Genomic DNA, 21,269 nt, shown 5'->3' with positions numbered 1-21,269 from the left:
ATGATGCATAAAGTTGATATAGTTCATTTCTGTATTTTGCTGTATTTCATTAGAGTGAACAGAAACATTTACTATACACTACAGTGCGTTCAAAGTGCTTATTTTTACTTTTCTTATTAAAATAATCAATTATTTTCTGGTAGTGCAAAGATCACTGGTGGTGAAAGTGTTGATGTTGTGAAAATGTGTATCTTAAGATACAACATTTTCATTCATAATGTTTTGCCCCTTGCTCCTAATAGGACAGAAATACAAAAAACACAAAATCATTAAAACATTTGAAAGTGGAAGAACACAATTGCCATTCATGTTGCCAGTCACCTAGCAACAGGTGACCTCACAAGACATTGAGGTTAAAGGCTCCACTATGGCACGAACCATAAACGGTGTTGCATGTCAGGCTTTTTCTGATTTTTGTTTCTTTTTGCATTATTATTAAATTTAAAAAAGCTGGCAGGCGTTTAATTTTCTTTTTAACATTTATACTGCCTTTTTTATATATATATATATATATATATATCTGCACAGATATCTGCACCTGTGATATCGTCCACTTCGACAAACCTAGATGGAAATAAAACCTGCAGCCTGTCAGCCCTCATGGCACAGACTTAAGAGCATATTAACCCTGTCTGGCAGTAAGTTTAATGGATAAATCCTGAGCCTCTCCACCTGCTCCCTCACTGTTCTTCTCTCTGCAGGGGAGCGTCAAATAAAACTCTCACATGTAAACAGTACTCTTCGGTATGCGACGCACAGTCTCTCCCTGGATGTAACACTGAGAGACAAAGGTGTTGATGAGTCGACCCAGTAGCTCAGCTCGTCTCCCCGGTGCTGGTTGATTAGCGTTACAGCTGCTGCTGCTGCTGCTGCTGTTGTCAGTGTTGGCAGGAAATCCCTCACTAATTTGGCAAATCTCAGAAGTGTGTGCTAGTTTCCTGCTGGCAGTTAGACACGCACCCATTTCTTTAGAAGGAGGAGGCGAGAGACTTTTCCCGCCTTCACCCATAGGCTTTTACCTCAACTGTTCATTTGCTTAGTCATATAGTTCAGAAATGTCCAAGTACGTACCAAACAGCACAAAAATAAATGAGTGTATTTCCTGGCTCCTACTGATGTGAGACATGTCTTACCTCTGACTCAAGACAGAATACGTTTTGCAGCTTATATTTATTATAAATGCAGTGTGACCAACAGCTGAAATGGTCTCTCTAAACATAATCTAGCTTGATTTCTCAGTCAATACTATCTTCAGCTCTTTCTGCATTCCACAGTCGCATTGCCTTTGTTCATCCTCACGTAAATGCATGAAATGTAACTTATTGGCTCATCTGCCAAAGGTCTCGGATTTGATTGGCCTTCAGGAAGAGCAGAGTAAAAATTGTGGTTTGACTTTAACCAACCAATTATTGAACCAAAGCATTCAAATACTCTCATCTCAACAAGTTGGTGCAGCAGGCAACAAAAAGTTTCAGGATACAGTTTCTTTTTCCACTTGTCCAGCCGTGACAGACAGTTTTCAATTTGATAAAGTGGAAACTTAACAGATGACAAGCACATTTCAGAAACTTTATTTGATATTTGCATGTGTGTTGCAGAGCCCTACAGCCCAGCCGTGTGGGTAATGATGTTTGTGATGTGCCTGTCGGTGGTGGCTGTCACCGTCTTCATCTTTGAGTTCTTCAGCCCCGTGGGATACAACCGCAGCCTGCAGAGCGCCAAGAGTAAGAGACGGAATCACTCCGGCGTCGGCACGCCAATCAACCCATTGCCACTGCTCATTTCACAACATTATTACCAACTTGTCACTTTGTCAGTTATATAAGCAAGGGGGGGCTGATTTGAGGAGGGTGTTTGCTGAAATTATGGAAAGTGTCCCGCTTTTTTCACAGCACATGAGTCTAAACAATCACTCCACACCCACGATCCGGCTCATCTATTTTTAATGAAACAAACAGTGATGCCGCGGTGGTGGTTGATTTTGACATTTTTACAGTACTTGTCAGTTCATCATTTATTCCAACTGTTTACTTGCTGCTCCTCTGGGCTACATTCATTTTTATTAGTCATTTGAAAATGTTATTCATTACTTTCTGATAAATTGACACGGGTGGAATTATACAGACTGTGTATAGTGACAAGTTCATCACTGTTTGTCACTTCTAAAACACCTCTGCTCTGTTTATCTTCATTTTTAAACACGCATATGGATTGTCAAAAGAATTCATAAAGAAGAAAAATAATAACATTTGATATATATATATATATATATATATATATATATATATATACACCATATTTTTAACAACTATTTAATGTATTTGAACTCTTTTTCACCACAAACTATGAACATTCGATAATACTCTATTGATGTAATGCAGGGATTTTAACTTCCTCTAAATAGTTCTATAGAATTATTTTTCTAATTTGTAAAGTGAGAGGATTTCATATTTATTAATATAATCCAGTCACATTTTGTTTATTTGTCCATATGATGAGAACAATGTAAGTGTTTGTATCTTGAATTAGTATCTCATCTGTACGCACGTGGTGCTGGTTTTACTAGTCAATAGACTAAAACCAATTATAACATAATAACATATTATCCAAACATACTAGCTCAAGGAGGCCATTAACATTCGTAAGAGATTCCACCCCCCATATCTATATCTGACAACTTGTAATCACATGACCGCCAAATGAGGGCTGTAAGATTCAACTGAAAGGTCCAAAAGTTAATAAACTGACATGTGAGCTTAAATTGTCTCCCAGATGTCACAGATGAACATTCCAGAGGTAGAAACTGTATTAAGTCATAGTATTGAATACCTTGAATGGTCAGTTCACCACTATAAAGTATCATGTGTCCATGCTTTGTTAAATCACACATCAGATTTCAGCCTCTACTTCACATGAATGGAGGTGGATGGAGCTACGTGGTGTTGAAAGCATCAGAATGACACAGTGAATGGTTTAAATTGTGACCGCTTAGATTGAAGACACAGTAATGGTAGATATCCATCAAATAAAACAATCTGTATGACGAGATACCGCCACAGTAACAGTTAATGGGAAATCTCTTTGGCAGCTTTCAAAGCTTTAACGATCTGTGATCGTAATGAATAGATTCTTCCCTACCTTAGTTTCCCTCCTTCTTGTCATAGACACATTGAGTTCACAACTCAGTAGATACTTCCAACTCTCATCATTCTCTCCCTCTATCCCCCACCATCCCGTCGATACCTTCAGAGTGTGTTGAATTTCTTTCCAGCAAGAAATGTACCACCACCTTTCATCTTGAAAGATCAACTAGATTCTTCTCCCTGCTCTACTTTGTCTCTCATCACTCTTGCCCTTCTGAGGCTTCTGAGTTTAATGATTTTCAACACAGAGGTCTTTAGCCTTTCTTGAGCTCTATCGCCCCTGTTTGGAAATTCAACATCAGACAGTTCTCAGATCACTGTGGGCAGTTTGTCCCTGCTATCTTTTGTGTACTGTCTTCTTTGTTTTTCGTGGTTTGGGCTCGGCTTTTCCTAGCTTGGTGTGACAAAACGTGACTAGCCTGCACAGAGCCCTGACATCAACCCCATCCAACACCTGTGGGATGAACTGGAACGGCAACTGTGAGCCAGACCTCATCGGCCATCATCTGTGTTGAACCAAATGAATGCTCTTGTGGCTAAATGCCAGGAAATTGCGGTATCCGAGTTCCAAAGGAAAGCTTGAAACCAGAAGAGTTGCAGGCTGTTATAGCAGCACATCAATGACCATGATTCTGTAATCAATCACAGTTATAACTTGTGTGTACACATACTTTTGGCCATGTAGTGCATTGTATTTATTTAATAATTGAGCTACAGCACTACAATATGCTCTCCTCTTCTAGCTTTAGATTTGATGCATCCTAGCCTCCTCCCATCTCTCAGCTCCTGTGTGTCAAATTGTTCTTAATCTATTGTTCTCTCCCTCTCTCTCTCTCTCTCTCTCTCTCTCTCTCTCTCTCTCTCTCTCTCTCTCTCTCTCTCTCTCTCTCTCTCTCCCCTACTCTCTCTCGCTCTCTCTGTCTCTCAGAGTCAGGTGGATCTAAGTTCACCATAGGGAAGTCCGTGTGGCTGCTGTGGGCACTGGTCTTCAACAACTCTGTGCCTGTGGAAAATCCCAGAGGAACCACCAGCAAGATCATGGTGATCACTCCTCCCCACTCACTGACAGACAGACTAGATGATTGACTAGAAGGCATTGATTGGATTATTTGCAGGTGAAACGCTGTAGTTGTAGATGTCTAAGTTACATATAACCTATTGTTTTAACAGCATTTAAATGACTATATTTTCTCCATTTGGCAAAGACTGCCTCACATCAAAATATAGCCAGTGAAATGCTGCTTTATGTAACCTAGATGTCTAAAATCATATACTTTCCAGTCAATCGATTTTAGCCCAGAAACTCATCCTATCAACACTTACTGGGCAACATATTTAACTAATTCAGCGGTTGATTGATTGAAAAATGTATTGACGGGGGTAAATGTTATACAATATCGATCGATCTGCAACCTTGTCTTGACTTCATTGCTGGTGTTTTTTGCCCCTGGCACATCCCTTTTTTGCATAAAAAACTAAACTGTATGAACTTTATGAGCCAGTGCATCAGTTTGAAAGTGTTTATTCACTTGTTTCACCATTGGTGGTGTTTTTAATACCTGCTGTTACTTTCTGTCCCCGCGATATAAAAAGAAAAATGAGTCAAAGGCTTGCCCCCTCTGCTGCAGAGTAAAGAGCTACAGGAAGTGAAAAACTCGAGGTGTCTTCTTTCTTCTTACTCTGCACAAGTGCTTTTCACAAAAACCCAATCATCTCAAGAGCTCATTATGAGCTCAATAGGCTTTAGAAAAACATTTTTTTGTTATTTTTTCTGCGGAAATGTAGTTTTTAGTTAACCTGCTTTAAGGCACCTTGCCGTATAACAAGATTAATGTTTTATTTTTTAAATACACAGAAGAGACAAAATCCCAATCTGACATACAATATCTGATATATCATATCAGATTGCCACAATTAATTTCGAATGAAGGCTTATTCTCACAATTATTTCCTTTTATTTGTTGAATTGCATACCTGCATAAGCCTGTTCAGGGTCATCAGTGTCTTTCCCAGCATGATAATTGACAACCCTATATTATTGATATCAGACATTAAAGTTTAATGGCTTTTATATAGGCCCAAGGGGTCAATAAATTCACCAGGGAGCCATTTTAAGCAAGTGATCCGTTCTTCAACTCTCCTGTTAGGACGAATCCTCCAGCAGATACGTCCTTGAGCAAAACACGTAATCCCCATTCACTAAGATTACTTCATTTTAAATCATGCCTCAGTTGCCAGAGCTGAGAGTGTACATTTTTCATCTTATTCATTAAGACAATTATACAATTTAACTGTTGGCATAAACACAGCGTACTGTGGAAGCAAATTGCCTCGTTCTTTAGTGACTGCAAGTGCAAATTTAGTGCTAAGACTAATCCACATCTCTGACTTGCTTCCTGGCTGAATGTCAACAGTGCGGCATCTTGTAGCAATACAAACAGCACGTCTGCACAGCTAAAAGTCTTAACACCAAGGTCTTAAACCACATTTCAAAGGATCTTTATATCTACTACAGCTATTTGGGTCAGTTGGTGTTATCAAGTAGTGGACATTGTACATAGATCTGTTAATTAAGAAGAAATGTTACAATGTAAAAATACTCCTTTACAGGTAAAAGTCATTATCTAAAGGTACAGGTACATTATAAGCTAAGCCTTTGTAGCAAAGTAACAAGTAAGGCTGCAGTCACACAAGATCAGGTGTTGCAGTGAAAACGGCAGACGGTGGTGGGGGCCGCAGTGGATGCTGAAAAGAAATGCAGTGGCGAAAAGTTGTAACAGAATTAACTATTGGAGAAACGCAACTCGACGTCACTGCGTTGACAAATTATGTAACCGGTGATCCAGAGCTGTACAACCCTGCCCTGCTGGAGTAACTAAACGATAATTGTTGTGCAGTTGCTTGGCGTTAATTGGGCCACTATAACTATAGCTGTCAGATAAAAGTAGTTAAAAAGTACCACATTTCTCTCTGAACTGTTTTGGAGCTCAAGTATAAAGTAGCATAAAGGTAAATACTCAAATAATCAAAGCACAAGTACTTCAAATGTACAGTTTACCTAAATACAGTGCTTTAAGTGAATGTACTTTGTTTTTCATTATTTATATATGTTGCAATTAAATTGACTTTTTGTGTCTTTGGCTTTTCCTAAGTACAGCAAAGGTACATACAATTAAAATAGGCAGGTTGTAGTATAAGTTATATAAATAATGAAAGAGAGCACATTTATTAAACAGGTGTTTCCTGATGCAGTCATTCTGTGTATACCTGCATGGCATAGGGAATAACATACTATATGTTTCGGCTGGCTTGTGGGACCCTAAGTCAACGGTCAGATGGTATCCACTATACTATAAGAGCAACATCTTGTGGTATAGTGGATGTGAGGTATCTGCAGTGCATCTGCATATGTTTAGCCTTCCCGTGTACAGCACTGTCAAATATATCACAAAGTTTTTTCTCTGACTTGCCAATCACTTTCTCTGCATCTCTAACTATCTTGGAGGGCTTATGTTTGCTCTTTGCACTCAAGTCGCCACACCATACTGTTATGTTAAGAACATTTCAAGCAGGCTTCTGTTCGCTATGTCAAGTATGTGTCTGCTCACGTCTCAGCTCCTCAGCTTCCTGATTAAAAACTATTTCTGATTGGCTCTCTTAAAAAGGCTTCTCATTAAAAAATTAGTCTGATCAATAATTGTGTCCAAGTACTTATAAATGTTCTACTTTTCCTACGGGTTGGTTATTAAGTATATAGTATGCATGTATATCACTGTAACAGACATAATAATGATGATATCAAGATGGGGGGCTGAAGGATTCCCTCGCAAGAATCTAAAACAACTTTATCATTATTGGAATGGTAAATAAGAAAAGGACAAATGCCATGCTGACAAATACGACTCCGACCCCTCCAGGCAAGGCAGAGCATCAGCTGTGGATATAACAATAAAATGGCAATAAGAGAAAACAGTGTCACTGAAATCCTAAAATACATCCACGCCTGTCACACTCAGCCCTCATTGATCTTACTCCACCACACTCCTCCTTCAGGTGCTGGTGTGGGCCTTCTTCGCTGTCATCTTCCTGGCCTCCTACACCGCCAACCTGGCTGCCTTCATGATTCAGGAGGAGTACATCGACACGGTGTCAGGGCTGTCGGATAAGAAGGTACGGTCTGGGAGAGATGGATGGATGAACAGGTGGATGGCCAGATGGATTGATAGATGAACAGATGAGCAAGAGATTAAGCTTCACGAGGATTCAGAATGACGTGTCGTTTTCACAACGTATGTTTATTTTAAGAAGGAAACAGAAACAGATGAAAAAATGAGATCATCCTACAAAGGTTGTCTTGTTCCTTATCTTTCTCTGCAACAGCTGGAGACAGACAATAGTTTGAGTTAAAAGAAAGAATTGAAATACTTCCAAATGTTTCCCTCCCTGTTGCCTACTCTTCTTTTATTTCTCTGTGCAATTTCAGCACAACCCACAAAACTGACTATGTAAATGTTTTTCAGTCTCCCCCCTCAGCTCTCGTAGCAGGCAGGCCGTTCTTTCAAAGTGAAGACTTTGAATCTTAGTAGCAGTTCATCCTGCCAGATGCAGGGATCAGCTCCCCTCCACCTCTTTTCATCTACCTCTCTATTTATCACTTTAATCTTTGCCCACCTCTTCTTCCCCTACAGTTCCAGCAGCCGACAGAGCAGTACCCGCCACTGCGTTTCGGAACGGTGCCAAATGGCAGCACGGAGGAGAACATCCGCTCCAACTATCCCAACATGCACCAGTACATGATCCGCAACAACCAGAAGGGTGTGGAGGAGGCCATTGAAAACCTCAAGACTGGGTAAGGAAATGAAAAGAGAAGGGACGGGGAAGAAGGGATGGGAAACGACTATAGGTAAAAAAAAAGTCAAATGAAATAGCTTCTTAAAAAGAGAAAGCCTAAATGAGACACAAGCAAGAAACTACTGTGTTAGCCACCTGATTTTGTCTGTGGCTCTACATACACTGATTGGTGACAAATTAAAGGAAAAACTGCATGAAAGTGCAGAAAGATACCCAATCAACAGCCTATCATAGGGGGCATTTTCCTGGCAGAGTCTCGCCACCTTAGAGAGAACGGTCACTGCAAATCAATACGAAGTTGCTCTGAGCGATCGCCTTTATCCTATCATGATGAAACATGTGTATCCTGATGGGTGTAATCTCCTCTAGGATGATAATACCCTTATCCACTGAGCCTCGAGTCACTGGATGGTACAAATTATAAGCCTTGGCCTATATAGTCACAAGAACCCAGGTGAACACACCTATGGGAGATATTTTATAGATTCTCCATCACCATCTGCAAAAACTACCAAATGAGGCGATGCTTTAAAAGAATAGCTTTCATTGCTTCAGTAGAATTCTACACGCTTGGGGAATCCATGTCAAGGAGCACTGAAGCTATTCTGCTGACTCATGGTGGAACAACACCGAGCTGAGAGACTCTTTGTCACCCATCTGTAGTTCACAGTATAAAGGCTGTAGGAGATGTGTGTGTGTTTTAAATGGCTGCCTTAGGAGATTACAGCTCACTTGGCACATAGACATAGAAAAAACATAGACTTGGAATGGATTGCAGTGAGTCACGCATGTACCCCTTGGAGTTCGTGTGGATTGATACATTTGTAGAAAATGGAAGCATATAACAGAAGTCTCAAACACTCCAGAAAACACTTAAAAAGACAGGTTTGGATTAGACATAATTGAATATTGCACAGCAGGCTAAAGTGCAATAAAGTGAAATACAGTACTTTTCAATCAGGAAACAGCAGAATGGAGTTACAAGGAGCAAGAAGTCAGGCACTGACTGGAAGCAATCAGGCTGTATCCAAGCCATCCACTTTAGCTAAAACAAACGGTTTTCTGCTACATCCCTGCTGTAATCCACAAGTCAAAAACTGCACATTCTACAGAACTGCTCTTACTTTAAACAGATACCACCTTTTCTGCTCTTTTTATTTTAATGTGAGTCAACGCTGCCGCCCACGCCTCCTTTCAATTACAGGACCCGTTTTGTCTTTCTCCACCTGTTGGCGCTTGATCTTCCTTGCCTGAGGAGCCCCGTCTAACTGTTGTAACCTGTGCAACCTCATGGAGGGATAAAAAGTAGAACTTTTAAATAATACATGCTAGCAGCAACCGCAGTGCAGGGGGGAAATCCCGCCATCTCAGCACTGGCTGCCAATCAGGCGCCGCTTGTCTTCCACAAGGGGAGGATTTATTATCCGCCTGTGGGACCACAAAGTACACAAAGCACTTGCCATAAAATATACACTTGCTCATCGAGGGGGGGGGGGGGGGGGGGGGTGAGGAGGAGGAGGGGAGGGATGCTAGTTGATGCATTTAAATGTTTAATGGGACAAGCAAACACACACTTTGGCTTTCAGACAAGCAGCGGCCGCAGTCCTTAGCAGATTCGACGTAGCGTGTTATTAAAACTCCCATGATGCATTTCTGTTTATCTTCCTTACTCTTGCGCCTTTTTCCTCTTACATCAGTTTCTAGCTCTGTCTATTTTAGTCTCTTCGGCATCTCTCATTATTCGCTGTTTATCGCTCTTTCGTTATCTTGCTCTCTCTCTGTCGCCTTGAGATTATTTACGGAGGAAACATCGGTTTATGCCGTCAAAGCAAAGCGGTATGAAGATTCCTGTGTGATTGGATCACCTCCCCAACTCTGTCTCGTCTTCCTTCCTCCTCTCCTAGCTCCCTCTTTCTCTCCCTAACACCTTTCTGTCTTCTCTCTGACCTCCTCCTCCTCCCTCATTAACTCCTTTTGCTTCTGCTTTGCACTTCCTTCTCTCCTTCCACGCTCCCTCCAATCATTATCCCCCACCCCCCCCGTTTTCTCTCCTTTTCCTGTCACCCACCTCCTCCCCTCCTGCACCATCTACCCCTCCCCTTCACCTCTTTTCAATCTCCCATCCTTCAGCACAGTCGCCCTCTCCTCCTCCGCTCTTTCTGGGGAAGACTTGGGTTGTACAGTGCAGCTTCCCAAGTGTGAATATAAATGAATGTGAAGTAGAAGAGCAGGGGTAGTTACAAATCCATCATCAGATCCTGCGCTGTACATCATCAGTCTGAGCTGAGCTGTTACATTCAATCTTTTACTTTATGATAAAGTGTTTTAACTTACTTGTGGCGTACAACCACTTTTCCCCAACCTGTCTGTTCTCTGCTTCTACTTCAGTGAGAGATTTCAGAGGAGGCTACTAATTATAATAATTCTTAATATTATTATATTTTCATTATAGTTTCATGTATTTCCTATTTTTCAATTTTTCAATTAGCTAGTTAATTGTTTTGTTAATAAATGTCAAAACTTAAACTAAGTCAAGTTATCGGATTGCTTGTTTTTGAAAAGATAATCAATTTACAGGGATATAAAACAATGAAAAGCTGCAAATCCTAACATTTTAGAGATGTGACTTAAGCAATAACTACTCGATTACTAAATTTGCACTCATAAGGTTTTGCTCATGGAGGAATTGACTAAATGTTGCAGCACTCAGGATTTCCTTCCTTTCGAAAAAAGTGTTTCTTACCAAACATGGCAAACGCTTAATGTCACATTGTACAGATGGGCATTTGAGCAGCGAAGTGGGAAGCCCTTTGATGTCAGCCTTCTAGTTGTAGGTAAGAGTAGGAGAGTTGGTGACATTCTAATGGCTCTGATGTCTCAAACTTCACAGAAATAAATGCATAATGATCAACAATGAAGCGTCAAAATAGCTGAGTGACATTTTCATTAGGCTTTCCGCAGATTTATAGCATAACAATATTAACATATTGTGTTACTATAGTCCAAATCAGCGATTCTGAGCGAATTATATATATTTAAGTGAGTCTGTGGATAACAAATGTTTGATTATTCCACATGTCATTTGCCATATTGTGATAGATATCGGTATTAAATGAAAGTAAAATTATGTTTAGATTTTAAACTAATCCCCCAGGCCTAATGCAAAATTATTTTATGTAACATATACTGTATGCATATATATTATACAGTATATTACCTTTTATAAAACGGACATGTCAAATCAAGCAATCCGATTGGTTCTTAGACGTGGTATAATGAGCGTATATCACGGGTAGAATTGTAGTTACTTTTCACAACAAGAAAAAGCTACAACCGTTACAGCTGTTAAATGACGTCCGTTAAGAAACAAACTTACAAAGCTCTACTCTGGAGGAGTGGATTGATCAGTGCCTATCTCCAGAGAAAAAAGCCCCTAAAACACGACATGCAGAGCTACGTGAAGAGCAGGTAGACCAACACAGGTTCACTTGAGAGCCAATGGGCGTGAATCACCTCTCGACAATGTTGCCTAGAATGTGCAAGCAAGCAGGAACACAGCAGAAATACACCAACCACTGCCTCCGCAGTACCACCATTCAAAAGCTTTCTGATGCGGGTCTTGAAAGCAGAGAAATTATGACCGATAGTGGCCACAGGTGCGAAAGCTCTCTCCAGAGCTACTGGAAGCCGAATCTCGCGGACCGAAGAAAGTGGAGCAATATTCTTGCCACACCAAAAAGCAACAGCCTTTTACAAGTAACTTTGTAAGCCATTCCACTGATGCTGGACAGTTTTTCAGTGGGTGCACAATAAACGGCAACATACAAATGAATGTAAATAAATAGCCAAATAATCATCAACGTTGTCTGTCTAATATGTTGGCTAGCTGTTAGTGCTGTTGCATAGCAACCACCTCGCACTATGTTTTGTGCAGAAGGCAACAGAGGGACTATTTTATTTTGAACATCATTATTAAATAATAAAAACTATTTAAATTGGAGTGTGTATTTTTCTTTCATATTGCCACACTTGGTAACCGTTTTATAAAAGCAATAGCTCACTTCAGACCGGGATATATGCTCATTATATCACAGCTTCGCGTCGGGCCGAACCACGCCCCTTAACTGTGATATAATGACCATATACCATGGCCTGTTGTGAGCTATTGCTTAAATATAATGCACTATAAAATTTAACTTGTGAAGAAAAGTGTGTGAAGACACACAGACAAACAGGGCAGCAATGTTTCTAATCATCTCGGAATAATGCAAAAGGTTTTCCGTTCCTGCTCGGCTGATGCAGCGAGTCGATGAAACATATTTTTATACGCTGCTATAACATCAGAAGAAACTCACTATCACTGTTTGTAATAACTGATTTTATTTTCTTTGCATATACGAATTCACATTAAGTGACAAAAGAGCAGTGCTCTTAAAATAAATTTTTACTTGTCCTTGCAGCACCTCCCCTGCTGCTGCATTGAATTCTGGTCTGTTGAGGCTTTTGCAGGTGGAGAACTGACATCTCTGCCTCCACTATGATGAATAGCTCTCTGTGCGATTGTTGACTGTTGGTGCAAAATAGTGTTGAGAAAGCAGCTCTTCTGCTCTCAGTGTATGTTCTCTTTTTAGATGATCATTGTCTCAGCGCAGCTTTATCCATCATCTCTGTCATTTTGTTCACTAGTTGCACTTCCTCTGTTGTCATTTAGCTCCTGGTCAGGGATTTCCATTTTTCTGTTGTAATTCTCCTCCTTCCTTCCTTCCCTGCAGGAAACTGGATGCCTTCATTTATGACGCTGCGGTGCTGAACTATATGGCCAGAAAGGATGAGGGCTGCAAGGTATAGATCTCTGTGACACACTCTTACATAGTGGCAGCTATTGTTGATGTCCCTGTGCGCTGCAGCTATTATTATGTACTACAGAGCTACGAGATCTTCAGCCTCTTCTTGAGGGAAGAACAACTGCAACCAAAGCACAACAAGCGTGCCAAAAGAGCGGCAAGCGCTACATCTGCATTAAATAAATCAAACACACCTGATGCGTTTATATTAGTCCCTTGCCGCCTGTAGCTACTTAATATTGTCATTCTTTGGACTGTGCCGGTGCTGATTTATTTATAAGTTTGCATTTTGATGCGGCTCCCTCAGCGAGAATGAAAATCCTGCACAGTGATCATTTGTTATACGATCTATGGGAGGCCTGAGCTCCCAGCAGCGCCACACAACAGCCACTGCTGCAGTAATTATTACAACTGATGTGGATCTATATTAATTCCTCCGCTGAAACAATATCACACACTCAAGCTCTGGGATTTTTGGGTATGTCGATATTAGAGCTGAGTAACCTGTTTTGCATTCAATGCGATGGCGACAACAGAAATGAAGCGAGTTTTAATTTGCTCATTGCCATCTGTCTCTTTGAATCTGACTCTTTCTACTAAGGATCCATGTGTTTGTGTGTGTATGCGTGGATGTTTATGTGTTTATGTTTTATCCCACAAGGTGATGACCATCGGCTCTGGGAAGGTGTTTGCCACCACGGGCTATGGCATCGCCCTGCACAAGAACTCCCGCTGGAAACGCCCACTGGACCTGGCTCTGCTGCAGCTGGTTGGAGACGGTAAGACAGAAGGGTAGAGGGTGGGGGACTAAGAGATGAGGATGACAGACGAAGCTATTTCAGCAATTTAGTATTTGCCGGTTGGCTAGTCATGAGGTCAATACAAGTAAAACACCAACACTAGAAAGAGAGTCCATCATGTTGGACAAAATATTTTGCAGAGCAGTTTGCAAATGCTGAATTTTTCTACCCTGGTGTTTTGGGACTGTCCTCATCAGCAACAGAGAACAGCAAGGACATTACGTAATCCTCCAGTGAATGGATTCCTTTTCTCAGTAACAAACGGCAGGAGTACTATTATGGTAAAATATTGTCAGACGTCAAATTTCTTAGAAAATAGCGGTGCACGAAGACGTCATTATATGTATCTGTTCAACCTACCAAAGTATCTGTATCTGTATCTGTATTTGGACAGAAGAGCGGGAGAGGGTGTGGTGTATACAGGAAGTAACTTTAAATCAGGAAAATGTTTTATTTTACTATAAACTTACTATTAATTTCTTGTGCCTTTAAATCATGAAATGTATTTAATATTGGCCACTTCCTCATACTGTACTTTTCATCTCTCTCTGTCTTTTTCTTTTATTATTATTTATGTATTAATTTGTTCAACTAAATTGTTTTATACTGTCTGGACCCCACCACCATCTCCACATTTAAATGGGGGACATTGAATAATCTGAATTTTCCCATGAAATCTATGGCTAATACATAAAGCATGTAACTTTTAAGTAGATGAATATTGACTGAAATACAAGGCAAAACGTAAAAATATAAATAATTTGACTAGGTTTTTTAAATGGACAAAATTAACCTATACAGCTAAAAACTACAGCTTCTATGCTTCATTCTGATGTACAAGCCCATTGCTCCAAAAATCAAACTCCCCCTAAAACAAAAGCACATGGCTAATTATTATTCAGAATGATCAGACCTTCTGCTGACTCTATGGGGGCAACTACAGAACTACTGAATTTGTTAATTTTAAGTATGCTTGGTCATCTGTTGAGATTATAATGTGTGTGTTGTACTGTTCTATTTGAATGTTGTCTCCTTAGAATTATGAGGGGGGTTTTTTTTGCATTAGTTTAGTTCAGTAAAACTGAGTGTTTAGTCATTCAATAATTTCAGAAGAAACGGCCTGTATATTCTCTTATAGTGTTTTCATACTACCACGCCTCAACATGTCGACGTTGAAGGGCCTCAAAGAATTGGTTTCTTTGATTGGAGGGACATACACAAACACATTTTTAATTTGTGTTATTTCTAATCCATCATCGAAAATATTTAGATAATGAGTCTGATGGATTTCTTTCTGGGAAAATACTGAGTTTACCTCTTTCAAGCCTTATATGTATGTGGATGTTGAAAATGCAGAAAATAGGGACTGTTTTGAAAGGTTTACGTACGTAAATCTCATTTGCAGTCTGTCTAAATTGCTCTTATACTCATAAAAGGAGTAAGTCTTGAAGAAACAAATAGATGTGATTCAGATCAGTCAGAGCAAGAAGGAATGGAGGTGGTGTGGCACCAGCATCATGGAAATGATTGGTTTCTAGTCAAAAAAATGGTGGAAATAAATGTTATTATAGAACTTGTTAAGTTCTAGTCTTGCTGCTATTTCTAAAACAAATGCAATGTTTTAATTTATTTTTGACTGAAATGTTGGCGTTCCTCCATTCATGCCAGTAGCACTCAATGAATAGAGCAGGAGCGACAGAGAGATGGTGAATAGCTTTTACAAAGTGACCTCTACAGGTTCTAGTAATGTGGATTGCAGTAGTCAAAAGGACCCTCAATAATAACATAATAACCCTTCTTTTATATGTGTATAATGGCAGGAAAGCCTTTTAGCTTTTGCTGACGATAATGCTCAGTGATAAATCTGCAGCAAAGGAAAAGAAAACACTGAATCCGTACAAACTTCAATATATCAGAAATCTTGCAGGAAGGAAAAAGTGTAGGAAATGAGAAAAAAGAGGAGACAATTTAAATGAAGTTATAATTAACTTGGGTGGTGATGGCCTAGTGGTCTAGTGGTACGACTTCCAAAATACAACACCAGATGGTTGTGAGATCAATGCTCCAGGGAGACTGTCCCTCTAGTTAGATCACTGTAAGTCACTCTGGTTAAGAGTATCTACTAAATGACCTGTAATGTAAAATAAACCTGAAAGAAAAAAAAGCATTCAAATTAAAACTCAACTTACATGGTGGAGAGTTGAACGAGACATATTATGCAGCACGAAGCAAATTGTGGAAATTTGAATAAAATATTAATTGTCTGAACAACCAGCCGTAAATTGCATTTTACAACAGTACATTCTTGGCTTACACTGTTAAGGCTAATTGTGCTCTCTAAATTGTTCATCCAGAAAATTCAATGCTGAACCACAGGAACCCCAAAGACACCTCATGAATTTACTATTCACAGCACATGCACTTCTGCCCTCAACAGGTCCTGTAATTGTTCCGTATAATACCTCTCTTTGTTCTAGCATCATCGTTTTTTTTTTTATAGCAAATCAATGGTGAGTCACCAAATTGCCTCCTCTGGGGAGCAATTTAGCCCATTCGCAATTAGCAAGCTTGAGAATGGAGTAGGAAAATGCAGGGGCAGGGGCAGTGACAGCAGCTCCCAGGGCCAGCGAACACGAGAGGCAGACTGCATGTTGATTCTGAAAATGTTCCGAGAGAAAACTAGGAAATGGCTGTGGACTTCTTAAAATTAGACATCTGGCTATATGATAGGTTGTCACCACAATTACAAAACTGTTGATATGGAAAAAAGTAATTGTCAATTGTCAGGACGGCAACATGGGTCCAAACGGACCCGTATTGGTTTCCTATGTTATCTCATGCATGGCTGAGTGTTTCTTTGCTATCATTTTGGAAATCAATTTATTTAATCAATTAATATTCCAAGTATTCATTAAATATCTTGTTTTTGATGACCACAAATTATTATTTTCATTTTTTATTTCTTAATTTATGAACTAAAATAGTTTTTGTATCACTAAATCAGGTTTACACACACGGGTCTAAAATGACCCGTGTGTGTAAAGTGTGATAACAATGAAAAAAAGACATACTATAATAATAATGTTGTTAAAAATAATTATTATAGCAGTGGTTTGGACCAAACAACACATTTCATATTTGAAATCTTTAGTTGTCACTTTGTCACACTCACACATAACATACATCATACAGCCGATAACCCTGTGAGATATTGAAGTGTTAGTATATCTGTAGTGTGTCTGTAGTGTAACTGTAGTGTAACTGTACTGAACTGTGGTGAATGTATAACATGAATGAAGAAAAGAAAAGAAAACTGATTAAATAAAAACATATGGGTAAACTGCCATCTCAGTGCAGACATGCCTCACAGATGACAGTCACATGTTTGTGCTCCTTGCACACGGGGCTGTTGCACCTTTTGGGTCTTTGGCAGCTGTGCAGATCTTCCTCTTCACTTGTTCCTCCTGTCAGGTGTCCTCCTTGTAGCTGGGTGGCACATTCCATTGCCCCTGTAATGTGCTTTTGGAGGTGGGGCGTGCCCTCCATGCACCTCTTCATATGTGGCATGGTAAGCTCTTTGCCCAGCTCCTTGATGAATAGCCGCTGTGCATTGGTCACACCACCCATGTAATCAGGGTGTTGTGCAGTGAAGTTGGTGTAGACATTGAGGGTGGCAACATCCAGCACATTGTGCCAGAGCACCATGGGCCACCTCCGTGTTCTCCGCTTACATGTGTAGGTGCGAACCATCTGATCCATTGTGTCCACTCCTGATTTAGTTTTGTTATGGTATTGGATCACTTCTGGTTTCTTCTTCACACTGTTGTCATCCACTGCTGTGTCATCATGCATGGTGCTCAGGAGGACAACAGCCTTCCCCTTCTTCGGCACATAGCTCACCATGGTCATGTTGCCACTGCATCCAAATGCTGAACTGTGCTTCTCCCTCAATGTATCGTTTCGACTGCACCTCGGCGAATGAAGAAAACTAAATAACTGTACTTTGTATGTTGCACTTGTATTGGTTTGGCTTATTTATAGCTAATAGTTGAATTTGTATTCTATTGTTTCTGTATGTTGCACTTATGTTGTTGCACTTCAAACTGGCTATTTGAAGACAGTGTTTACTTATACGATTGTACCTATTTGAAGCTATTGTACTGACAAGATTCTTGCTGTTCTGTAATGTAATGTAATGTAATGTGGATGGCTTCGTGGTGGTGATGGTCTAGAGGTCTAGTGGTACGCCTTCCAAACAGGCTGAGAAGGCTGAGAGTTGAATACCAGGGCTGTCACCATTGTGCCCTTGATCAAGGTACTTCACCCTGAGCTGCTCCAGGAGGACTGTCCCTGTAGTTAGTTAACTGTAAGTCGCTCTGGATAAGAGCATCTGCTAAATGACCTGTAGTAATAATAATAATAATAATAATGTAATAATAATGACAGGCGGTATGTCCGGCTTGTTCTGGCGAAGAGTCCCCACAATGATCAGGTTCTTCTCCAGGAGCTTCTCAGCCACAGGGATAGTGCTGAAGAAGTTGTCCATTGTGTCATTTGTAAGGCATGTATGCGCATGCCCCACCTCCAAAAGCACATTACAGGGGCAAATGAAAGATGTGGGCTAAAAAGAACAAAGCCACAACCCAGCTACAGGAGGACACCTGACAGGACGGCCAAGTGAAGAGGAAGATCTACACAGCTGCCAAAGACCCAAAAGGTGCAACAGCCCCGTGTGCAAGGAGCACAAACATGTGACTGTCATCTGTGAGGCATGTCTGCACTGAGATGGCAGTTTACCCATATGTTTTTATTTAATCAGTTTTATTTTATTTTATTCATTCATGTTATACATTCACCACAGTTCAGTACAGTTACACTACAGACACACTACAGACACACTACAGATATACTAACACTTCAATATCTCACAGGGTTATCGGCTGTATGATGTATGTTATCAAATATGAAATGTGTGGTTTGGTCCAAATCACTGCTATAATAATTGTTTTTAACAACATTATTATTATAGTATGTCTTTTTTTCATTGTTATCACACTTTACACACACGGGTCATTTTAGACCCGTGTGTGTGAACCTGATGTAGTGATACAAAAACTATTTTAGTTCTTAAATTAAGAAATAGAAAATTAAAATAATGATTTGTGGTCATCAAAAAAACGATATTTAATGAATACTTGGAATATTAATTAATTAAATAAATTGAGATCCAAAAATATAGCAAAGAAACACTCAGCCAGGCATGAAATCACATAGGAAACCAATACAGGTTCTTTGGACCCATGTTGCGCATTAGAAGTGTAGTGATACAAAAGTGATTTTTATTCAAAAAGTAAGAAAGTAAAAATGAAAATAAGAATTTGTGATGATCAAAAACAAGTTAATTGAGGAATTCCTGGAATTATGAAAGATTAAAGTAATTTATTACAAAGATATTTACAATTAAAACTCACTCTGGTCTATTTGGACCCATGTTGTGCATCAAAGGGTTAAAGGCACAGTTTCTGAATACTTGCTGTGTGTATTTCTCTGTGGATTGTGCGTTTAGATTCTTACAGTCTTTATATAACGCTTAAACCTTCTTTATAATAAAAAGACATGGAAATATCACTATTTACAACGCCTAACCCTACCTACAGAGGTAACTGGACTTACTTTTTAAACAGGCGCTTTAGTCATCTTAACATTTTCATTTGTTGTTGATGCAAACTCAATGCTTTCTCTTTGTTTATGGTTTTATGATAATGTATATTTAAATGCCATTAATTCCATTAATGCAACATGTTATTTCCACCATATTTATGCTCTGAGTATGTTGAAAATAAATTATATAAATCAGTATTAAGGGATTGCCAATGAAACTCAACACCTTCTGCACTTTCACATTAAAAACCTTCCAGCAGCTAAAACGGCAGAACACCTTCCTTTACTGAAAATCTTTAATTGTGAAGTATCTGCAGAAAGTGTTGGTTTCACTGAACAGGATAGAAAAAACAGCAAAGTAGAAGCAGAATTATTTAGTGAGGGAAGACAGTATTCCAGAGCAGCACAGTGTGAGTATGATGTGCCTCTGTTCTTGTTCTGGTGGATAGTGCTGTGGAAATATACATTATGCTGAATTTACCATGTGATCTATTACAATACAGATAATTCCTCCATCACCCTTTCTTGCTGGCCTTCATTATTGACCATGCTTTATTTGTTCAGAGATCATTTGGAAAAACAGCTTTTTATTCAATATTTGATAGTATTATGTAATAAACCAGTGGTTTCCTTTAGTTGCCAGCTGTAGTTACTGTTGCACTCTCTTTGTGGAGCGCTGCTAACCCCTCATTAGCTAAAACATAAAGAAAAGACTCGAGCACATGCACAGCAGTACTTTTGATTAAGTAAATCTTTTGAAGATGAGGAGGCTGTGTGTCAAGTCCCATTTGGCTCCAACAGGCTTCCAAGAAATAAACCATCTTCAAAGTGACGCTGTAAAGGTACAAGGAATATGTATTGTTACAACTAGTGATGAGGCACCTGGACTCAAATCCCAAAGCAGCGTGTATCCAAAGTTCGCCTCCGCTCCACTTCTCCTTTGTGTCACTCATATTGATTCATGCTGACTGAGCAAAGCCAATAAAGACACCTAGCACACAAAAGAATGATAAAAAGAAAATGCGAATGTGAACAGCTTTTTGCACTGAGGATGGAACATACTGTAGCAGCATAGTGCACTTTTGGGAAATTTATTTTCATTGTATTATTTTTTGTTCACATGGCTTCAGGGTCTTCAAGGACCCGGATGTTGATTTTAATTTATAGACTGAAAATTGAGCTACACATTTGCAATTTAGTTTTTATGTTTTTGGTTCCACAGTCAAACAAAATCAACAGGTCATTTAGTAACAACATCTTAAAACAAATGAACGCATAAACAAACGCTTGAAATTGAAGACATTTCCCTTTAAAAGACTCTTGGCGTAATTTTTATTTCCTTTATTATACTCTGACTCCAAATCTGTTGTATATTATCGCACACAAGATCTGAAACATTAACCTATACCTATATAAATGTTGCCCTCAGTAAAAATGATTTCAACAAGTCGTCAATGTTTAGTCTGTCTGATCGACTTCAGTCCCCTCGCAGTGTGTTTTTGTTGGGAGGGTAGAATAAAAGAGATGGTTGTTAAAGTTGAAATTGTTTTGGCAGCTTGATAAAATATTCTAGCACTTGCTCGTTGATAACCCCCATAACTCAAAGTACCTTGCAGAAGCACCCTTGAAAAGATTAATATTTTTAGGGATCCATCTCCCTTGTGATTAATTGAGCTTCATCAGCTTACACACACGTACACATCACTGCTCCCAACTGTCCCACCCTGTAAACTTGTACCATCTCTCAGGCTGGTTGCCCAATCATTATTTGTGCTTTTACAGGGCGGCTGACAAAAACTACTTTCAGTTTTCACCAAAACAATTTATTTTAGAGACAGAAGGAACGGTGCGGTGACACAACTGCATCTCGTACAATTTACTTCTGTCACTCAAAGAAAAGCTGATAAAATAACTTCAAATGATTTGCTGTGTTTTCTGTCCCGTCCAATATTTATCTCCCTGCAAAGTTC

The 21,269-nt window shown here is 39.5% G+C and overlaps 1 protein-coding gene across 1 annotated transcript in view; it reads left to right on the top strand.

Annotated features, from left to right (window-relative positions):
- The window catches only part of grin2da (glutamate receptor, ionotropic, N-methyl D-aspartate 2D, a), a 124,217-nt gene that overhangs the window by 83,863 nt on the left and 19,085 nt on the right, over window positions 1-21,269 (top strand). The window contains exons 10-15 of the mRNA XM_029443000.1: window positions 1,599-1,724; window positions 4,072-4,184; window positions 7,197-7,313; window positions 7,832-7,992; window positions 12,767-12,836; window positions 13,500-13,617. Of these exons, the coding sequence (XP_029298860.1) occupies window positions 1,599-1,724; window positions 4,072-4,184; window positions 7,197-7,313; window positions 7,832-7,992; window positions 12,767-12,836; window positions 13,500-13,617 (705 nt within the window). The remainder of the gene's footprint in view (window positions 1-1,598; window positions 1,725-4,071; window positions 4,185-7,196; window positions 7,314-7,831; window positions 7,993-12,766; window positions 12,837-13,499; window positions 13,618-21,269) is intronic.

The sequence above is a fragment of the Cottoperca gobio genome, chromosome 11 (genome assembly GCF_900634415.1).
Source record: "Cottoperca gobio chromosome 11, fCotGob3.1, whole genome shotgun sequence".
In the NCBI taxonomy this organism is placed as follows: Eukaryota; Metazoa; Chordata; class Actinopteri; order Perciformes; family Bovichtidae; genus Cottoperca; species Cottoperca gobio.
This window is presented reverse-complemented; position numbering and strand designations above follow the sequence as displayed.